The 22,547-nt window shown below is 36.5% G+C and overlaps 1 protein-coding gene across 2 annotated transcripts in view; it reads right to left on the bottom strand.

Annotated features, from left to right (window-relative positions):
* The window catches only part of LOC137038903 (nephrocystin-4-like), a 219,489-nt gene that overhangs the window by 60,485 nt on the left and 136,457 nt on the right, over nucleotides 1-22,547 (bottom strand). For both annotated transcript variants that reach the window (XM_067413911.1, XM_067413912.1), the window contains exons 10-11: nucleotides 19,065-19,194; nucleotides 6,488-6,543 (exon numbers count right to left, since the gene is read on the bottom strand). In XM_067413911.1, the coding sequence (XP_067270012.1) occupies nucleotides 6,488-6,543; nucleotides 19,065-19,194 (186 nt within the window). The remainder of the gene's footprint in view (nucleotides 1-6,487; nucleotides 6,544-19,064; nucleotides 19,195-22,547) is intronic.

The following is a 22,547-nucleotide window of genomic DNA, read 5'->3' as shown; positions in this document are numbered from 1 at the left end:
CTAAATGAAGACATTAAGGTTGTAGGGTGATGTAACTGTACCGCTTTTAATCAGATTTAGTCCAGATTACCGTTTAAAAGTCTTCCTGCAGTGCTAATGCTCAGAGATCTGTACAGACTTTAGTTTGCATCAGTTGCTGATGTAACTGCTGAGCACTTCTCTGCCCTTAAGAACGGCTGATGGATTCACAGGCTGTGTGATGTGATCTGTATAGAACAGGACTGGACGACTGTGACGGGGTCAGTGGTGTTAAACTCATGACTCAACTGCCTCCGATACATCCTAAATCACAGACAGCCAGTACAGCCTAAAAGCATTTCTCCACTGACCCCAATACAACATAAATTCATGACTCACTGACCTCAATAATGCCTAAACGCATGACTACAGTGAGCCCCGATCAGCTGAAACTAAATGTTCCCAGCACTGTCTGATCAGCTGACCACATAGTGTAACATGAATTTAGACCACGACTTTTCAATTGAACCCCTTGAAACCTTGTAATGCAGCACTTCTCATGTCTCTTTTGGTCACTTACGTTGCATTGTACATAGGGCTGGGCGATAAAACGATAACGATAATTATCACGATATAATTTTCCGCGATAAAACGATAACAACCGGTCGATAAATTCTCGATATAATGCTTACGCGCTATGCGTAATGCTGCGCATGCGTATTGCAGACCGGGCGTCTGGGTGCTGCACGCGGTAATGTTTACAGTCTGTGGCTGACAGGCTTGGAGGATCGGAGATAAGTGGAGCGATAAAAATGAGCAATAATGAAGAAAATGCAGCGCTCACGGCCAGCTCGGAGGACACAGATATCGTTGACAAGTTAGTTCGCTCAACTTCAGTGGTTTGGAGATATTTTAGCGATCCCATCCGACATAAAACAGAGCGACGTGCGTGGACTGCTTATCATAGGTTCACGTTCACCACACAGAATTTAATTATTAAATTATCTTGTTTCTTCAAAGTCCTTCCATATAACATGCAGCCCAACACAGCGGTGAATCTACATTAACTACATTCACACACCGGCTTATTACCTTGTTAGCTGTAACGTTAGTGGGTGACTTATTTACAACAGGCTAACGTTACCAAACTATAATCACTAAAACATAGGACTTGTACATCGCTATCATAATTGTTTGTCTTTGGTGATGTATTAATGACTCCGCATCGCCTGTATCAAAAGAGAAATAATGTCATCTGGTGTTTAAAATGAATAAAATAGACTAGACAGCCCTTACTGGAGTTCCACAAATACTGAACTTTTCTCTCTCCCGACCAGCCCACTGTCGGTGAGGTGTGTTTGTGTATGTGTGTGTGTCGGTGAGATGCACGGTGGACCAATCCACTGTGAGGCAAGAGAAGGGGCCTCAAAATGTTTCTTAAAACGCTTTTTTTTGACCGATTGTGTTCTTAGTGTTTTACTTAGACAATTAAATATATAAACGCTCAATATTGCATTATTTGTTCTGTTTCAGCTGCGAAAATCGTTCACAGCAGAACCGCAACGCGTCTCACAACAACGTGTGTAAATGAACGATTCATTGTTTGAATGAATCGTTTGAATGAACGACTCAATGACTCGCTCATTAAGACGGCCACCTGCTGCCACCTACTGGTGGTTTAATTTGATCTTTAAACATACTTTCCAACATGTCTTATTTGTCTATTCAAAACTACAAATCTCAAAACATTATTTAATGCTGTTGTAATTTTTCAGTGTAAATTATTTAATTTGATTGGTAACAGCCCTTAAAGTGTTTTATTTTAATTAAATGTATTGATCAAAATTACAAATATAAAATGAAACATGAAGCTTAGCCTATAGTTAATAAGATTAAGGGAAAATGCCCTTTATAAAAGGTGAAAATATCACAAATTTCAAATGATTCAATATAAATAAAAACCACAAATATGCAGATTTAAATATGTCAAAGCTGATTGAACACTGGTGAGAATATTGCTTCAGAATAAATTATATTTACACATATAACACACAAACACACACACACACACACACACACACACACACACACACAAACACACACACACTTTTCCGGACAAGCTAATTTTTTACTTGGACAAGCTTGAACGATGTACTTGTTCCAAGGACAAGCACATGAACATGCTTAATGTCAAGCCCTGTATAATGATATTGTTGATATATAGTGTTGAGTAAAAAAATGCTGACCACAGTTAAGATTTTAATAAATAAATCTACCTCAGTTTAAATAAATTGTTCACTTGTTTGGGAAGTGTTTGTCATGTTTTGACAATAAAGGATAGTTTAAAACTACAGCTAACTGTCTGTTTTCTACATATTTCACTCATGAGCAAAAATATGCCTTTAAACTTTAAAGAAATAAAGATTTTACATTTATCGTGATATTTATCGATATCGACTGATATGCTAAATTATATCGTGATAATTTTTTTGGGCCATATCGCCCAGCCCTAATTGTACACCACTAAGAGCATCTGTTATATATGAAATAAATGAAATAAATAAATATAAAAATAAATAAATAAATACTTTTTTTTATAAAATAAATAAATGTTCATGATTAAACTGATCCCAATGACAAATAAAAATTTGAAATCCAAACAAAATCACAACAACATTTTACTCTAAACTTGCAGTTGCCCCAGAAAAAAAGGGCCAATTCAGAGCTACGTAAATTATTACATTTTAGAATATACTTCAACGAGTTCGCTATTGTGCTGCCTTGAAGGTCAACAATATTTGTGATCCTCAGCCGACAGCAGACACAAAAACAAATGACTCTCACTACAGTGACATTGAATTATTACACCCATCACTATGAAAACAGAAGTAAGAAAATAGAGGGAGAGGAAAGACAGACAGACCATGGTGGCAAAACTACTGACAGACACCATGCCAACAGAAAAGGCACAAGGCCAGAATAAAAATCATGCGCGTCGATATTCACAAAGCCAGCTCTTGTTTGACATACACTCACTTTCATGCATACTAAAAAACATAAAATCAATAGTGGAGGCATAGTGGTATCTGAAAGAGAGAGAGAGCACGAAAAACATAGAGAGAGGCAAAGGCCCTTTTTTAAAAAGCATTAACTATAAATAGAGGGTGAGTGCATGCATCTTAAGTGACAATTTTAACTCTGAAATAAAGTATATGGGATGTGCGGTGAATCGCTGGATGGCATTATTCAGGACTTGGGCATTAAGGCACAGTAAGTAAGAAATGCATCAATGCACTGTACACCTGAACATCACATCTAAGTGTGCTTGTTGAAGGTTTTATTTCCAAACCATGAGCATTAATAGAGCAGAATAGTTATTGCCTACTTATTTAACTTTGGTTCCAGTATTTTTCCCATTCATTTTCTCTATTGGGATTTTAAAATATCAATCTAGAGAGATCTAAGATATCAACCAAATATGCCGGTCCTAAGATAAATCACAACATTAAAAGCTGTTTTGAAGCAAAAATTCAAATACAAATATGTAGATAAACACATATAGGGGTGGGCGTCAGTGATGCGTGGGTTGATCTAAAATCGGGTCATGGTCGGTCAGGTCGTTTGAAATAAAGCTGCCAATTAAACCTTTGTAATTTATATAGTACTAGACACAATTTACTAAGAAATACATTGGCAAGGATGGAGGATTCTCTGCATTCCAGCATAAGTGCTGCCAGTGAGCGCAGATTCAGCTCTGCAGGTCGTGTCATAGAGGCAAGTAGAAACCGTCTCAACCCAGGGGTGGTTGATTCAATATTATTTCTACACAGCGCGAGGATAGCTAAAAATAAGTAGGCTAATCTTCTGTTTTAGGCCACCAACGGCACCTTCTAGCCCTTTTAACCCCTTTCTTGATGCCGGACAAAATGCCAGATTGAAGATTTTTCAACACGTTGAAATGAGCAATGCCATTGTACCAATTTAATAGGCTACTTTTAAACACATATAGCTCAGTAATGTCAGTTTTGTGTATTTTCTGAGAGGGGGTGGGATTTTTGTTGGGAAAATCGGGGAGAGACACACACTTCAATTAGACTGGATAAACACATACATCTTGAGCTACAATGAGCATTTACTACTTTTAAAAAATGCAGGTTGGATAAAATACATTGTCCCATGCATCACTGGTGGGCGATATACCGGTAGACATGATTAATCAGTAGAGATTTTGGACTATGGCCTCTATAACGGTTATGCTCATGTGACGACAGTTAAATATAAATACTTTATACTAATATGTGTAAAAGTGCCATGTCTTTGCAAGGAAACAGTCATTTCAAAGTGCTTTACATAGAAATTAATTTAAATAGTGGTAACATATGCATAAGAAAAAAAATACAGTGTAAGATTTAAAAATTAAAAACAAGGAAAATTAAAACAGTGAGAACAGGTGTTTCTTCATTGAAAATAACACACATCACATTAAATGTGTGGTTGATATCAGACAATAAAGACTGCTATAAGATCTGATCTATTATCTTTCCTTTTTAGATACAGAATGACTAAACCAATCTAAATCTGTGTGTGTGTGTGTTTGTGTGTGTGTGTGTGTGTGTGTGTGTGTGTGTGTGTGTGTGTGTGTGTGTGTGTGTGTGTGTGTGAGAGAGAGAGAGAGAGAGAGAGAGAGAGAGAGAGAGAGAGAGAGAGAGAGAGAGAGAGAGAGAGAGAGAGAGAATTTGAGAACGAGACAGAGCAACCCATCAATCAGAGAGATGTGCCACAGCCCTGACAGTGTTTTCAGACCAAGTGAGGGACTCAGGCTTTATAGAACAAACACAGGCAGCAGGGTCGCTGATAAAATGCACTTGAATCAACCTTTCCAAATTGGTGTCCCTCTAAATTAGTGCCTTACCAAAATCAATGCAGACCAGATCCATCCTTCTGTGCTGTGGAGCCTAGGAGGTGTCACTGGATATTTTAAAGGGTCTTTAAGGTCTGACAGCATCTGCTTTGATTTCTTTTGTTTTGCTGAAGTGTTAAACCTGGCTTTACTGAAGAGAGAAAAAGCAAGAGCAATTTGGATCCAAGTATTTCTGTTTGCGTGCCAACCAAATCGCCAACACTTCAATACACCATTAAAAAACGGAGGGAGTTTATACAGGTATTAAAGTGCAAATAAAAACCCGACTTCATTTACACAGTATTTTGTCTATCACTAAACACATTTTTCACTCTGTAACTTGGCCCCATCAATGGAGATCTTTAAAACAAAAACTTAAGCAGTAAAGATACTTGTTCTGATTTTTATTGCACTTTGCAATGTGCAACAACTTTTAAAGTTAAAATCTTTTGTTAGCATGTGTATGTAGTCTTGTAATTTTTTCTATTTTTAAATGTTTCCACTTATGAAGCACTTTGGTCAAACTAATGCAAGTTTGCAGTCTGTATTGACTGTGATACATAAATAGACTGTTCTGCAAAGTTTTGGCAAGAAACATTTTTATATTGGATTGACCTTGTGGGTTGCATGCAAAAACAAAAATAGAGTACTGCGATTTACAAAAAAAAAGAAAAAAAAGAAAAATGAAACCACAAAGTGCTAGATTTTAGTGAATCACAAAAAAATACTGTGCGGCCAGTGTACCCCAATTCCAAAAATGTTTGAATCAAATCGAATCACACTGAACCAAATCAAAGCGAAATTTAATTGAATAATTGAATCAAATCAAAACTGAATCGATCGGAATAAAATAAAATAAAATTCAAATCAAAATCATATCATATCAAGTCAAATCCAAATCACATCAAACTGAATTTAATCAAATGTATTTAAATTGCATTGAGTTGCATTGAACTAAATCACATCAAACTGGAATTAAATCGAATCGCACCAAATCAAAGCTAAATAAAATCAAAGCAAAACCTAATCAAATTGAAACAAATCATATCAACTAAATATATATATATATATATATATATATATATATATATATATATATATATATATATATATATATATATATATATATATTGAATCAGAATCGGATCAAATCAAATTAAAATCAAAATGAATCGACTTGCATCACACTGAATCGAATCAAATCCAGCCCAGACCAAAAAAGTATGAACAGGTAGTCGAGTAGTTGAACAGGGGTCATGGAACATGTCTGAGGAAAGTGAAAAAAGTGAAGACAAAAGTGCTATGTGAAGAACAGAGGTGTTTTCACACTGTCCATCCTGGCCTTCAATACCTCTGTCTTCAGTTTGCAAACACTCCTTAAGACTCCTCAAGCTGTCATGGTGCAATGCTGCCGTAACTCCCAGAAACCTGCGCCCATTTGCTTGGGTCAGCAGAACGTGGCAATAAGGCCGCTGTGATTCAATCCAGCAGTTTCTCAGAGACGTTACAAAATCACAGTTGGTGTACAGCAGAGTTTGTTCTAAAACTGCTGCCATTCTGGTGACAGAGGCATACTGCACCCTGGGAGAGAACAGGAGAATTTTAGCATGATGATTTCAAGTGACTTACCGCTGGGCCGCGTGAAGACCGCAGCGTCGAAGCCGTCGGCTCCAAGACACGCTCATCTGAAAGTCAAGTAAAAAAAATAAAAATTAGAGCACTTCAAACACTCACTTACTGTTCAATTGTTTATATTTTCATAAACTGAAATATATAAAAAAATATCTTCACAACAGGTTTGAAATTGTTAAATAATGTCACGTTGAGTTGAGTTATTGCTCAACTCAAAAAGCAGTAGCTAAATATTGTTAAATTATTCAAGGTTAAAGTCACCATGAAATCCAATATTTATTTATTTTATTTATATGCTTCTGTATTAATTATAAATGATTTATTCATGCACATCATAATGTGCCCTCATAATCTTTAATCAAAGTAACCCTCCCCTCCCTCTTGCAACGGCAGCTCTTCCCTGATGACGTGTTTACTGAAACATCTTACTCACATGAACAGCAATCGCAAACCACAACAACCCAAACAGTTCCCGATGGACGAAATCAAATCCTGCCCTACATTTTTTTCTTATCTGAGAAGCTGTTTCACTATTGCAACTTCCGTTTCATGCCTATTTTAACGCATGCGTCAAACAGACAGAACGCCGTAGAGGGGGAGACATTTAATATTCAGTGCAAAACATTGATTTAGCTGAAATATCTGCTGTTGGATGCTAAATTTAGTTTTAAAAGTCAGCATGTGATTCAAGTATTTTATGAGAGTAGTAACTGTAGTTTAGTTTAGTTTAATAGATTTATTTAACACAGACCATACACAACACAAATGCTGCCAGAGTTAGCTAAAAAGCTCATTTGCATCTGTGGTCCCTCAGGATGGTTAAAAAGGGATAATGGTGTGTAATTTGACAAAAGTCGTTTCTTATATATTTACAGAATAAAGAAATGACAGTAACTGGTTACTTTGTCCATAGCGAATGTGTCTTTCAGAAGAATTACACCATTCCTCTTATCTGGTAACACTGAGTGTTTTGTGCATGTGTGTGTGTGTGTGTGTGTGTGTGTGTGTGTGTGTGTGTGTGTGTGTGTGTGTGTGTGTGTGTGTGTGTGTGTGTGTGTGTGTGTGTGTGTTTGTTTGTTTTTCTTGAATATAATTTTAATGTAGGGATTTAAACTGTTCTTTCGCTCAGTAACTTCTTTCCACATAATGTATAGCACAGATACATCCTTATAGAAAAAAAACATGTTTTATTAAAGTAAAACCATGTTTTTTGGCGTATTGATATATTGATATTGAAATTTGTATAACCACACAAATATCATAGTTAATCTATAGATTTGAAGCAAAACCATGGTTAATTTGTGATTACCATGGAATAACTACAACAACACAGTTTTATTTATTTGTTTATTTAATTATTCATTCATTGTATTCATTGTAAAACCATGGTTAATTTTTGTAAGGGTATATTTATTATGTGTGTTTCATAGCTGACACATCTGTTTGAAGGACAGCATTAGGCAGGGTGTGGAATAGTGTTTTGTCAATAAAATAAAAAATGTTGGGCTTTTTTCCCGATTAATCGGAAAAAGTATCGCTCAATTAATCGATTATCAAAATAATATTGAATTGCAGCCGTACACATATTCTCTTTTTCAATCACATTCCTTAATCGTACTTGGGCACGCATGGACTTCCGATGGCCGTGAAGCCATGTGTTAGTGAAGTAAGTCCCATTTGTCCATAGCAGATTACTATTCCAGTCTAAACAGCATTATGTCCCCAAAATGTGGACTGCTAGGGCTCAGGGTGGCATTTGTGACAGGGCCTTAGGCAATCTGGCCAATGACTGCTCATTTGCATTCATGGTGTAAAGACAGGCTGAATGACCCACTGAATGAATCACATTTGTCACGTAAGCCTGGCAGCGGTAGAAGGTCCTGGGCTGGGCGAGAGATGAGGTCAGAGTCACAGTGAACAGAACATCATTCCCTCGTTCAGATAATGAGGTCAGCTTTATATACCACTATACAAAAGACCTCACAGAGACCCTGTTTTTACCCAGTCTCCAAAAACCATCTAAAGAATTTTCTATCTAATGATTTGTGATCATTTAAAATGCACATGACCACATCATACAGGTATGTGACACTGTCACAGGTGTGCTTTTTTTTTTTACTTTTTTGAATTTTTGCTTTATTTAAGCTTTATAACACTAATTTAACTGGGATTTTTTTTAACATTGGAAGTACCTTATGCTGCATCAAATTGGCCAAATCCAGTAACACAGTGAAATATTATTACAATTTAAAATATCTATTCAATATTTTAATATTTTCAAAATGTATTTTATTACTTTGATGCATAAAAAGTTCAAGAGAACAGCATTTATTTTCAAAATAATTTTATGTGAAAATGTATTTGACTAATTTAATGCATCCATGCTGGTCACAAGAGATGCACATTAATATCTGGTGTAAATTAAAGTCTTGTTTTCTGACCACCTGTGATTGGATCGCCCCAGATGGATGTTAAGAGTGGGTGTAAACAGGGTCAAAGTAGAGGAAACTCAATGACAGATTCTCATTTGCAGTGACTGCTGAGCATTTGTGCTCCTTTATCCGATCTAAACCTCTTCAAACACAATTACCAGATGCTTGGATGAGAAGGTCATAAGCTGCCTTATGTTAAACCAGACACTTTTTATGACTCACTTTTGTTTTTGGTAACTGATTTTTATAAGATAAGCGCCTGACAACTGTTAAATCCTGTGAGAGTTTGAAATTGGACTCTTGGGATTTGACACCAACAGAAGTGATGCAACAGTGTCATAATGTGCTAAACCATCTGTGCTTAACATAGATGAATTTATAATTTATATAACAAAATTCCATATGCGCTTTAAAATATATGGTTTCCAATTTAGTATTTCTCTAATGTTCTGACTTTTTATTGAATGTCAGACCCTTGATGTGTCCATTCATTTAGCGTGAAACCCCTGGTTAACTAGCCTAAGGGGGCCTGCACTTATGGCTTTTGTGAGTTCCCAAAACCCTGACTGAGTACATTTTCTGGATGGATTTTTATTTAAGGAGAACATCCTCTCAGCCACCCTGGTGTGCTTTGTCAGCTGGATCACCTTCCTGTCTGGAACAACAGATATCAAACCTGCCTGGTGATTTTCTGAGTTTGTGAAGGGAACATTAATAATTGATCTCTCTGGTAATCAGAGGGATGTGATGAGAAACTTGAATTAACCTGCTCTCGTCCCTAAGGATCCATTTAATTTTTAAAGGCATATATATATATATATATATATATATATATATATATATATATATATATATATATATATATATATATATTCAAAAGTTGCTGCTTTCATGAGGTGGTTCATGGTGTGTGGATGACTTTATTCTGTTATTTATGAGACAACATAAATACCCCCACCTCCCTGATGAAATTTTCCATCTTTCGGTGTTTTCACTGTAATGACTTCTGAAAGAGTAGATAATCTCCGGGTTAAAACACAGGTAAAAATGAGCAGAAACAAGCGATAAAATCACTTCTTATGCACAAAATACACAATTTTCTCAGCTATTGCTAAACATTTAGCTTTTTTATGAAACTTACATTCCTTACATTCAAGAGTGAATAAATTATTCTTTTTTTGTTTAGAACCAGAGACTGTTCTTTCTTTGATATAATGCATGTTCATATTCATACAACAAAATATTTTGAGAGACCATTACATTTTCGTGAAAATAAAAAATGCTGGCCATGGATGTCAACTTAATTGTTGGCAAGTTAATATGTCAAAAAACGCTTAATAGAGGAGAATCTGCTTACAAAAAGACAGAGCTCATAATAAAACAAGAATCAAAATTGGCTTGGCTTTTCAGAGATTGCACAAACTGCGAGATTTCAAATGTTGTAAAAGCAATGCGGAGATGGTGTTTTTATTACACAATTCTATTACTTTTATTAGTAAGATATTTTATTGAACAGATAAATTGCCATGTAGCTCTCTAACAGTTTATTGTAAAGCACTATTTAATGTGAAGGGTCATATTCATCCGTAGTCACGCAGAGCTGAAGCACAACCAAAAAAAATTTCTTCCGTAAAATGCATGCAGTTTTGTGTTTTAACTGCTAGAGGATCAAAGTTACAAGTTCCTTTAATTAATACTTTTTAATATTAAAATATGATTCTTAATCCTGTTATGACATAATCAAATTAGAAATCATTCTAATATGCTGATTTGATGATTAAGAAAAATCATTATGTAAATTCATCTTAATACTTAAGTATCCATATACTAGACTTTTTAATCATTATTTTCCTGTTTATCACTGTTAAGTTGCTCAGACATTGTATAAAGTGCTATTTAAATAAAGTAGGTAAAAAAATTAATCAAATTATTAAGAGGCTTTGTAATTAATTGATCGAAATTAATTGCATTTTAATTGCTTATAAATATTTGACCTGAGAACAATGAGAAGTAATTTTTCACATGGATGTTTAGTATACCATTGAATAATGAATGAATAAATAAGCTTAATCAACAAAATATTGTTTATTTATTTCAGTCCAGCAGACCAGTGCAATGTTTGCCATTAAGTGAAGCAGAAGAATATTTGTGATATTTGAGGCTCGATGTGCTGCGGTGATACGCAAGTTCCTTGTTGTATAGCTTGCACACAACCGTGCTCTTGTCGACACTTCCATCTTTTCGTTTTTTAAAACAAAAATTTCCATCCACGGGGCAAAGCAAAGCGGTCTCATCAGCTTCTTCGTTCATGTTCACTACGGTTTGTTGTTGTCGTGATGAGCGCTAGTTGGTGTTCCAGTATAATCGGTCCGTCGAAACTCATTCATTGAAAAACGTTCCGTGGTGCAAAAATAAGTGTGGTTAAAATTGTGTTTTTTTGTTTTTTTTGCATAATTAATTAACGCGTTAAAGTCCCGGCCCTAAAATAAAGGTGACTTGACAAGCTACAGATTATACTTACTCTGAAATGAATGAACAACACTAAAATATCATCTATACATGATTGCACATCCGGTACAGGCTCTGTACTGGAACAGTCAAAGAAGACATCCTGTGAGGACATGTGTCTGCATGTGTGGTGGTGCTTCCTTGCTGAGTGAAGGTGACCACACTGTTGAGTGACAACAAGTCTCTCAGTCATGCCTCCGTCTGATGCTCAATCTGTTTCTGCTGCATGTGTGAACTCATCACCCCGTCCAACACCCTTCCTCTCACTCTCACTCACTTTCTGACACCCTCCCTCTCATTTACACTTCCTTTCCTTTCTTCACACCCTCCTGCATGCGTAACTTTCACTCTCACCTTTTTAATCAAATTTTGGGAGGTTTTTTTTTTTTTTTTTTTTTGGGAGAAACTCCGCAACATATTTCTTCTCATTAATCCTGATATGACAGAACAGAGGAGAGAAAGACAAGTGACGACCAATTATCTCATATCTTGCTCTCTTTCTGACAGCTAACTGCATTCAGAAATAATAAAAAAATACAATCAAACACTGCATTAAAAAAACACACATATTTACAGTTTGATCGGCAGCATCAGCAACTTCTAAGTTATTAGAAGCAGAAATGAGATCTCCCGAGACACAACCAATCAAACATTGATTGACTTCCTGCATAATACGGACGGACAGGCTGCCACGTCGGCTGGGATTCGCATGGGCTAATCGAACTGCTGACACGTGCACTACGAAAACAGGCCTGATAAATACACATGGGTGTTCTCATGGCCACGCATGCATTATAAATCGCACATTTGTAAAGACAGTGCACGATTGGCTAAAGGGCAGAATCACAGGCAATCTTTTTGCGTTTGATCAGCGCTCATCTGTAGTAGATAGAACAACCAACATCAAAGAGAGAAATGAACACATTCGCTGCCTGCGCTGTGCACTCTTTTCCTGCAATCCTGCTCTTTGATAGTCAACACATCAAAACAATACACATTACTGACGTTAAGAAATGAGAGAAGTTGATAAGGTAGATGCTGACTTTATGAAATATTAACAGATTTGTTTTTTAATGGGATACTTCACAGCTTTTTCATATTAAACTATGTTATTCCCTTAACCAAATGAGTTTATACATACCTCTCTCATCTCAGTGCGTGCACTTAATCGCTCTGACGTGAGGTGAGCATTCTGATCTGATAGCATTTAGCTTAGCCCACTAAGCCCAGTTCATTAACTATGGTACCAAACAGAGATCAAGTTAGAAGCGACCAAACACCTCCACGTTCCCCCTATTTAAATACAGTTACACGAATAGTTGAACGATCAAGTATGGTGACAATAAAATGTGGTGCTTTTCTAAGCAGATTAAAAAGGAGAACTATAATGTATGGCGGAAGAGCACTTCTGAGAGTACTTAGACTCGGCGCAGTAAAAAGTTCCGGCTGAAACATCACCTCCCCCCTCCTCATTTCTGTCAATAGGGGGGAGGGGGAGATGTGAGGGAGAATTTGAACTGTATTTAAATAGGGAAAACGTGGAGGTGTTTGGTCGCTTCTAACTCGATCTCTGTTTGGTACCATAGTGAATGAACTGGGCTTAGTGGGCTAAGCTAAATGCTATCAGATCGTCACCGCGCGTCAGAGCGATTAAGTGCATGCACTGAGAGGAGAGAGGTATGTATAAACTCATTTTAGTTAAGGGAATAACATAGTTTAATATGAAAAAGCGGTGAAGTATCCCTTTAACCACTTAAAAGCTATACACGTCTTTTTTTTATTACAATAAAATACCAGATTAAGGGGGGAGGGGAGGGTATATTGCTATTTCATGCATTCTGAGTTTTTTACACTGTTGGATGTTTGATGGAGTATTTCTGCGCCAAAAATGCACCTGTAGCAAAACCATGGTTAATATGTGGTTATGGTTTAACTACAGTAACCATGGTTTTTGGTTTTATATGTAGTAAAACTATTGCTAATTTTTATAAGGGTTGTGTTGTTGTCGTAGCTATTATAAAACCATGTGAATGTTTGTCTGCTAAATTACTACTGTAACTTTACAATAGATATTAATGCATACAGACCTTTATCATACAGTATTTTGAGTGATGATAGTAATGGGGTGATACTACTAACAGTTGCTAGTAATCAAAGACAAAACTACATTAAGACTGTTTACAGAGAAAACTGACCTGAATTTGAAGTTCTGGACAGATCAGCAGTTTTGCCTCTCTGCTCCACCTGGGAACTTCCATTTAATTCTCGAGTCTCTCGCATTGATTAATGATTACTCTAATCGTAAGAAAACTTCTGGCGGAAGCACAGAGCACACGTAAACTGAATCGTACTTTTTGCCTATTTGCCAATCAAGACGATCAATAAGCGATTCAGAATTTATTAGAGATTCCACCAAATACAGACTAAAGCTAAACTAACAAGCCTGGTTTGAAAATGTAGGAAGTAGAAAATACAGATATTTTGGTGAAAAAGTAAGGAGTGAAAGTAAAAAGTTTAGTGAAGTAAAGTACTGATACCAGAAAAATCTACAGTAACAAGCAAGCACATTTTATTTATATAGCACCTTTCTAAACAAGTTAAAACCACACTAGGTAACTTTTCAACTTTCATAATATATATTCAAGACTCTTGTGATGATACATCGACTTACAATAGGTTGAATGACACGTCTGCCATAACTTGATGGGGTCTGTATCGTTTTTAATCGTACTTTTAAACTTCGGGTTTCGGGTAGTAACCCGAGAACAAAAAGAACTACAAAATTCGACTGCTTTTACGGCATATACGTCACTTCCACCAACCAGGGCTTTCAGGGTTGTCATGTCAACAAATGCACGTGCGATGGCATCCCCTGTTGTAGGATGATAGAGCTTACGACAGTAGTTGAGGTAGGGGGACCCCGAGAGCAAAACAAGTGCTGCTTTAATGCAATTCAAAGTGCTTGACAAAGAACCAATAGATATAAATGTTTTCAGCACATGTTATGTTCTCTGGAAGGTTGTTCCAGAGGTGAGGAGCATAACAGCTCTAAACTGTAATCATATTTTAAAGATGCCTTATAAACTAATTTTTAAAAATTAAAAACTATATGAAAACTAGCAGGTAACCAGTGCAATGACCTTAATACTGGAGTAATATGATCTCTCTTTTTGGCTTTTGTCAATATTCGAGCAGTGTTTTGAATTGATTGTATTTGGTGAATTGTGTTCCTTGGTAGACCAGTAAGAAGAGTATTACAGTATAGGCGAGTCTGCTAGTTATAGATGCATTCATTTATCCGTGTTGCTCAGAGAGATAAATGATCTTACTTTAGCAATGTTCTTGAGATGATAAAATACTGTTTTGGTAAGATTACGTACATGTGCTTTAAAATTAAAATCAGAATCAAAAACAACTCCTAGGTTTTTTGCCACTTGGCTTGGGTTTAATCCAAGTACATTTAGTTTAGGCATCGATTGCTCTCTCTGCACTTTGGATCCAATAATCAAAACTTCAGTTTTATTTGGTTGAGTTGTAAGAAGTTTTGTGACAACCCGTCATCTGTCTTTAATGCAATTTGCTAGTGAATCAATTCAATATCAACAAGATATTGATCATCAATTATGAAACAAATTTGAATCAGCTATAAAGAAGTTCTACAGATGGCAAAATGTCATCACCTAGCTCAATTTATTTCTGTTTTTGTTCAATACTATATTGATGTTAATCAAGAAATCTCAGACAGACTTAGAGATAGAAAGATGGTGAGGTGTTTGAAGATTCATGCATGTAGGAAGTCCAAGCCTCAGAAAAGAGAGAGAGAAATGACAGACTTGGCTGAATGCCTGGCCCTCAGGCCAGAAGCGTCAGCCCTCTTTGCCCAAGAAGGTACAGCTCAAGCGAAGAGGAGTTAAAAGAAGCAGGAGTGAAAGAAGAAGACAGCGAGCATATGTTGCTGTCTTCTTTCATTCTGCCCTTGACTATATGACTTGGCAAAACCTGAGACATTCAAATTGACCAGAGCACAATCACCCGCACAGCACTGCGGAAGTCGTGCTGGTGGGTCAGACCCCCAACCTCCAAACATCTCAGCCACCAGAGCTGATATCTATCTAAAACTGTGACATGAGTGATATGCAAAAACTCATTTTAATAGGAAAGCAGAGAATGTGACGGGGAAGTAATTAGTAGTAATTAATTTTGTAATTATTTTCCCTCAACATGTTAGGGGTGATTCACTTGGGCATGACAATTATTTTACAAACTATTCAGAATCAAATCTGCAACAATTAATTACACAATTCTTAAAATATTAACAGTTCTGTTTATGGGAAAACAGTACATACGTGACAGCCAAGGACAAAAAGACTAAATAAGATGTATTAAAATATGTTTAAATATATTTAAATTTATATTATTTTTTAAGTCAATTTTTTTTAAATATATGTCTACTCTACTTAAAACATTGACTCTTTTGAGTCAGAGTAGACATATTTTGGGGCTTTCATGCAGAATGTACAAGTAATTTACTCCTGTGATGGCAAAGATGAATTTTCAACAGGCATTACTCCAGTGCCGGTCTTAGACTTCTGGGGGCCGTAAGCAATACTTCGTAAAGGGCCCCTGTCAATCCATTCATAAAAACCCAAAAAAGAGCCCCAACCCCTTTTGTTTACACAACATCGTTTTTAGTTGAAATCTTAAAACTTTTTATGCGTTTGAGGGCCGGAAAGTGCAAGCGTTTGAAAACAGGTTTCAAAAGTTTATATGGGGGGCAGCCCTTACAAAATTTTGTTTTACCCTCTTCATGTAAACAACAAAAGTGTGTGTTACCATAGACTGTAAAAAATAAGGAAAAAGTGTCAGTGACGTCACCCATTGGATTCTGAAGTGCAGTTTTGAAGCGTATAGTGCGTCACGCCCGGATAACAGAAAATGGGCAAAGAGGCGGGATGCGGGCGGAGCTGAGTTGGCGCAAAGACTAACAGACAGATAAATGGACATCCACCTGTCAATCAAAGTGACCAATGCCCTTAATTATGCAGAACTTTAAGACTTTATATAATGTAAACAAATGAGTTATACAAAAATTCACCCCCCTCACAGTTGTCATGAAGGTCAAAATTAGCCACATGGACCAAAACCACAATTTGTACCAGACTGTAAACATGATTTTTCAGCTGTAAAGTTGGGAATTTTAACATGGGGCTCAATGAGATTCTGCTCCCTTCTGAAGCCTGTCTCTAGTGGCCAGTCAATGAATTGCAGTTTAAATTACTTTCGTATTGGCTTCAAGAGAAACTGGGGGAGGTCGCCGCTTGGTTTTTATGCATGCGTATTACATGTTTGCGGGGAGTTTCTTGACAAAGTGACATCACCACTGGACTGGCATGCATAATACAGCCTTATAAGTTATTATATCAGATCCATGTGAACGGGGGTCGCTTTGACAATGTTGTCGTCTGTTTTTAGTACATTCTGTTCTTTCAGAGCAGTTTCACTGTCAACAAATAACAAATTCCTAGAAAATATAATATTTCTATACATAATCTTATTAAAAAGAAAGTTATTTAGTGACGAGCATGAATGATTCTCTTGTTTTCTTTTGTCGTTTGATTAATATTAAATGAAACAGACAGTAGGTTTATTATGCTGCTGTCACTTTAAGACCAAATCCACAGATCTAATTTACTGACAAGCATTCGATTACTTTAATTGTTCACTTAAGACATAAATGACTGTTTAACCCTTAAAGACCGAGACAGCCGCCCGCGGCTAAAAATAACTATCGTTCTAAAATGTTTAATAACTTTTTAACCGCTAATCCAATCTGTATACTGTAAACTGCACAGTAAAGAGGAGAATCTCAGCTTTCCAAAGGTATAATATGTTTCGCGATTGATCATTCAGAGGCTCCATAGTCAGCGTGGATGCGTCATCAAAATATGCAGCATTGACTAAAAATAACTATCGTTCCAAAATGTTTAATAACTTTTTAATCGCTGATCCAATCTGTATGCTGTAAACTGCACAGTAAAGAGGAGAATCTCCCCTTTCCATAGGTATAATATGTTTCGCGATTGATCATTCAGAGGCTCCATAGTCAGCGTGGATGCGTCATCAAAATATGCAGCATTGATTTGTCCAAGAAACACACGTGGGTTGTTCCCCTGAGCCAAACAGAATTTTTTTTTGTATTAGTCCCACCCCCCTGTGCCCAGATTCGTTGAAACTTTCATCAACTCAACCAATAAACACAGTGTTTGGTCTTTTGAACCACGAATCACGTTTCTCTGAAAAATGAACGTGGGTGTGAATTTGCATGCATCATGAAACCAATCAGTAATAAACGCGTGCAAAGCGCTCTCTCTCAGATCACAGCACACAGTCAGTATATTTCTCTATTTGTATGTAGTTTGTGTTTTACACATTTTCACTATTATATTTTCCTCCATTTGTGTTTGAGAAGATTATGTGCAGAGAAGTTGAAATGTCCGTTTATGAAAATAGCCACCCACATGTAAAAGTAGCCTCAGTATATTTTATTTCAAGGTTTCTTGTCACAACTTGATGTATTGTTTGTGTTTGTTTTTCATGCCCAAATTAAAATATATTTCTCTGAAGAAAAATGTTTGTTTCAGTGTTGTTATTATATAACAATCTTACTATTTACTTTATTACTTGAACTTTTTAGGACACATTATCAGTCAATAAAATACACCTGTTTTCACTCAAAAACCTAGAAACGCCTAGAATAATGTTATAATAAATGGCTATAACTTGCTAAAGGAATGTTACATGTAGACAAAATTTCATCTGGAAGTGTAAAACAACCAAGTCTAACTTTCTAAAGGAAAAAATCCAAACTTCATGAAGTTCTGTTCGAGTTCACAGTAAAAACATCACATGTTTGCTGCCATTTTTCTTGAAATTATATTAATTGAATCCATTCTCAGAATAAATAAATGTAAAATTGGGACATCAAATGAGCTAGATGGAAACTTCAGGTTCTCCTGTTTAAAATGATATATAGCACTTGATGCTAACTGCTAGAATGGGGGAGAAAAACAAAGAAAAGTAGAGGCACATCAGGCGCCCCAAAAATGTTCTAGGTCTTTAAGGGTTAAGTGAAAACTCACCAAGACTGAAATCATTTTTTTCAGAAACCATTCTTATGCTGATTTGCTGCTCATGATATTTATTTGTTTTCAGAATTCTTTGATGAAACCTCCTTGTTAACCTCATATTTTAATAAATCCAGGAAACAACCAGTTTTGCACATCATTAGATGGACAGGTATGACACTCCAAAGGATTTTTCAACTCAACCAAACACAGCTGAGCAATCTGAAGTTTAGACACTTATTTAAATAGGCACATTGGATTGAAAAAGTAAATTCTTGCAACAACAACAACAAAAACTTTAAAAAGCCTGTATTTCGATGACTAATGCAAGACAATTGGCTGTAAATGTAGCAGCACTGAATGGAGACCTTCCACTGAGAGTAATGTTTAATTTCTGTCTAGTCTCTTTGATTACCTCTCTAGTTGGGGTATCACAACCTTGTAAATCTGCACAATGGTGCAAATGAAAGGTCTCACATCTGAGCAGAAAAACAACAAACCTCAACTCACCTTGGGATGCAGAAAGTAACTTCTTAGGTGGCGACGTTTCCCGGTGGCTCCCTTTTAATGTTGTGCTGCAAGAAGCTCCTTCCACACCAGATGAAAACTTGAACTTGATGACACATTTCCCTGAATTTGTCTGTGAGAAAATTGCAAAACTTTCTTTCAAGGGACTGTACTCATGAATGTTTACCAGATTTACTGTTTTTTTCCCCTCTCAACTGTTCAACCTAGTTTTGCTCAGTTTTAACATCCCAATCTTGTTTTTTATCCCTAATTAAAACCAAACAGTGTAATTTTTCAACATTTAAATACATTATAACTATAAATAAGCCATCTGAAGATTGACTTTCCCATAAAGTTTCAAAACGACCAGCCCAACAAAGCAAAACAGGCTGATTCAATGGCGTTAGTTTGTGGTGGAGGGTGTTTTAAAGGTCACACACTTGACTTAAAAATAACACCTATGCTAATGTATGACATAAACAAAAATTTCAGCTCAATGTAATTGGTCTTCATACTTCCACATGATCCCAAGCAGGCAGGTAGTATGACCTCTAGAGTGTGAAACCCTCACATATTCAGTCTAAATTTATTCATCCTCACTGATGAAGCATTTAGCGTAACTATGGCCTGGGAAAGTTGCCATGGTGAAAGAGCCACAGGAACTGCAGCCTGCAATTTCCTAATCATGTTAATCGACTTTAATATGACATTAGTACAATAGAGAAGACAGCTAACAGGCTAATAAAACGATAATGATGGTTCTAGCGGTTAGTCTCAGGGAGGACAACATGGACATATCGTTGAGCTGTTCCTGTTAAACTGGCCTTCAAATGGGAAGTGTTCAGGAACGTGGGGAGACTTCTGTACAAACAGGATGTCTGGGTTGGTTTCAGCTAATGAAAAACATCATGTAATAATGACGTTCAGGACTGATTAAACCAAGGGCTGAAATGAGCTGCATATTAAGTTCTAGTTGGCAGAGTCTAGTAGGAGTTTGCCATTTTCAAATGATAATAATTACTATGAACAATAACATTTGAGAGTTTTAAAATCCCAGCAAGGTTGTGATTGTGGGGTTTCAGAATGAATGGAAAGGATTTTAATTTAACATGCATATATTATTATCTTTTGAGATTGCATTCACTGGGGTGTTCTTTTAGCATATGAATAATCAGTTCTGGATTTACGCTTTATTTCAAATGCAAACTAATAATATCTAAATCTATTCGATTTTTTTTCTTCTTATTCTTCACAATATTACTCTTCTATGAAAAGCTTTGCTCTGAAAGCAAAATGCATCAAGAAAAGCAGACCAAATTGAACATTTCAACTCAATCAGACAGCGCTTTCCGCTTGGCACATTTTGTCACACTTTGACAGTGTTTGGTTACCCATTCAGCTCATGACAGAACAAAACAAAACAATCTGCATGACGCTGAAGGATTACTGCAAGAGGTAGTTAGCATGCAGATGTCAGTGAAACAAACATGTAGACATACTATTCGAAATTTTGGTTTGCTTTTTTAAGTGCCCCTATCATGCTGTTTTAAATGTTCCTAGTTTTTCTACATCAGGCTTTTCTACATAAGCATCATTTTTTCACAATATACACTGTGCATCACATATTTCAATGATTCTCAAACGACTCATTGGATAAATCCGTTTCTCTAAATATCCCCTTACCGCAAGCTACACTGCTCTGATTGGCCCAGTCTGTTGTGATCGGTCTACCACTTACAGCGCTTGTCATGAAGCTAAACGCCCCGATACAATGACTGCATTTCAGCTCCGGAGGCCTACTCAGTTCTCAGCAATTCACCCTTCGTCTGGAGTTTGTTTGATGATCTAACCAATCATCCACCGAATCCGCCATTTTTGTCCGATAAAGCAGTCAAGAGCGTTCGTAGATTAACGATGGTGGACTTGAATTTGAAAAACAGTGTTCCTTCTTAAGTTTTTTCATGTTTATTTGATGCTATAAATTAACTAGAAGAAAGAGATGATCGGTTCACGAGCAGCTTTAACTGAGGCACTACAGCGATCTGTCATCACACATTAAAGACCCACAAACCCGTATTTATTGTTTACATTTCTTTTAAAAAAAGTAATAATTTTAGAGTTTAGACTTTGTTCCATATTAAAAGTAACCTGCTCTGTCCTGTCTGTCAGCGCGTCAGTGTCTTCTTTGCTCTGCGATGTGTTTTTCTATGATTTATGGTGTGAGAGCGTGGACATAGCAACAGTAACTTAAGTGTGCAGGTCTTTGCAAACGGTCAATTGTACACACTGTGGGAACAAGCCGACTTTTTGGGACTTTAGCTTATTCACCATATCCCCCAGAGTTAGATAAGTCCATGAATACTATTCTCATCTTCATGTGTGCCATAACTCTTTCTCACACACCCACCGCTAGCCTAGCTTAGCAAAGACTGGAGGTAAACGGCTCTATCTAGCCTACTGCTCAATAAGTGACAAAATAACGGCAACATTTTCATATTTACATGTTGTGATGTGTATAGTTCCATTGTGTACTAACACAGATGAAAAATAAAAAGTTGCGATTTTCTAGACCAATATGGCTAAGAACTACACTCTTGTTCCTGATATTCCAATGATATTACGCAGCGCCTAAAAGTTGTCCCCAGCACACCCTCTGTGCAAGCAGGTCGTTGGTTATGTTGACGGAAGATAGCCTATTTTCTGGGGCTGTGTAATATCATTGTCTGCTGCACCCATAGGACGGCCGCAACGTTCCTTGATTATTACGCAGGAATGAGAGTATGGTTCCTAGCCATAACGGACTAGAAAATCGCAACTTTTCATTTTTCGTCAGCCTTCATACACAATGGAACTATACACATCACAACATGTAAATAGGAAAATGTTGCCGTTATTTTGTCAATTATTGAGCAGTAGGCTAGATGGAGCCGTTTACCTCCAGTCTTTTTGCTAAGCTAGGCTAGGCTAGCGGTGGGTGCGTCAGAAAGAGTATGGCACATTCCAAAAATTCAGCATGTTCCTTTAAAGGTGTCCCACAATGAAGTATATTGGGACCTATACTTTTTAATATTTATTTTAATGATATTGCTGCAGGTGATTCTCACGTACATGTATACGCTTATGACACTATCATCATTTATACATTTAGTTCTTCTTTGACCACTGGACTGATTTCAGACCAGATTTACCAGCTTCCAACTTGCTAATTCTAGTCTTCCTTTAGTTTTAAATATAAATAAAACAAATGCATGGTTTTTAATAGAAATCTACCACATGTTGAATATCTGCTTAAAATGTTCTCATTGGATGGCTTGGAGATCTATTATGTCGAATGCTGTACTGGCTTAAAAGTAAGTTGTTGTTTGAAACTCAAATAAATGCACTGCTAGAAAGATTAAATCTCGTATTGGTTTTCTTTATCGTAATAAATCTTTTACACATTCTTCAAAACAACTTTTGGTTAAAATGACATTTTGGATTATGATG

The sequence above is a fragment of the Pseudorasbora parva genome, chromosome 13 (assembly GCF_024679245.1).
Source record: "Pseudorasbora parva isolate DD20220531a chromosome 13, ASM2467924v1, whole genome shotgun sequence".
Lineage (NCBI taxonomy): Eukaryota > Metazoa > Chordata > Actinopteri > Cypriniformes > Gobionidae > Pseudorasbora > Pseudorasbora parva.
This window is presented reverse-complemented; position numbering and strand designations above follow the sequence as displayed.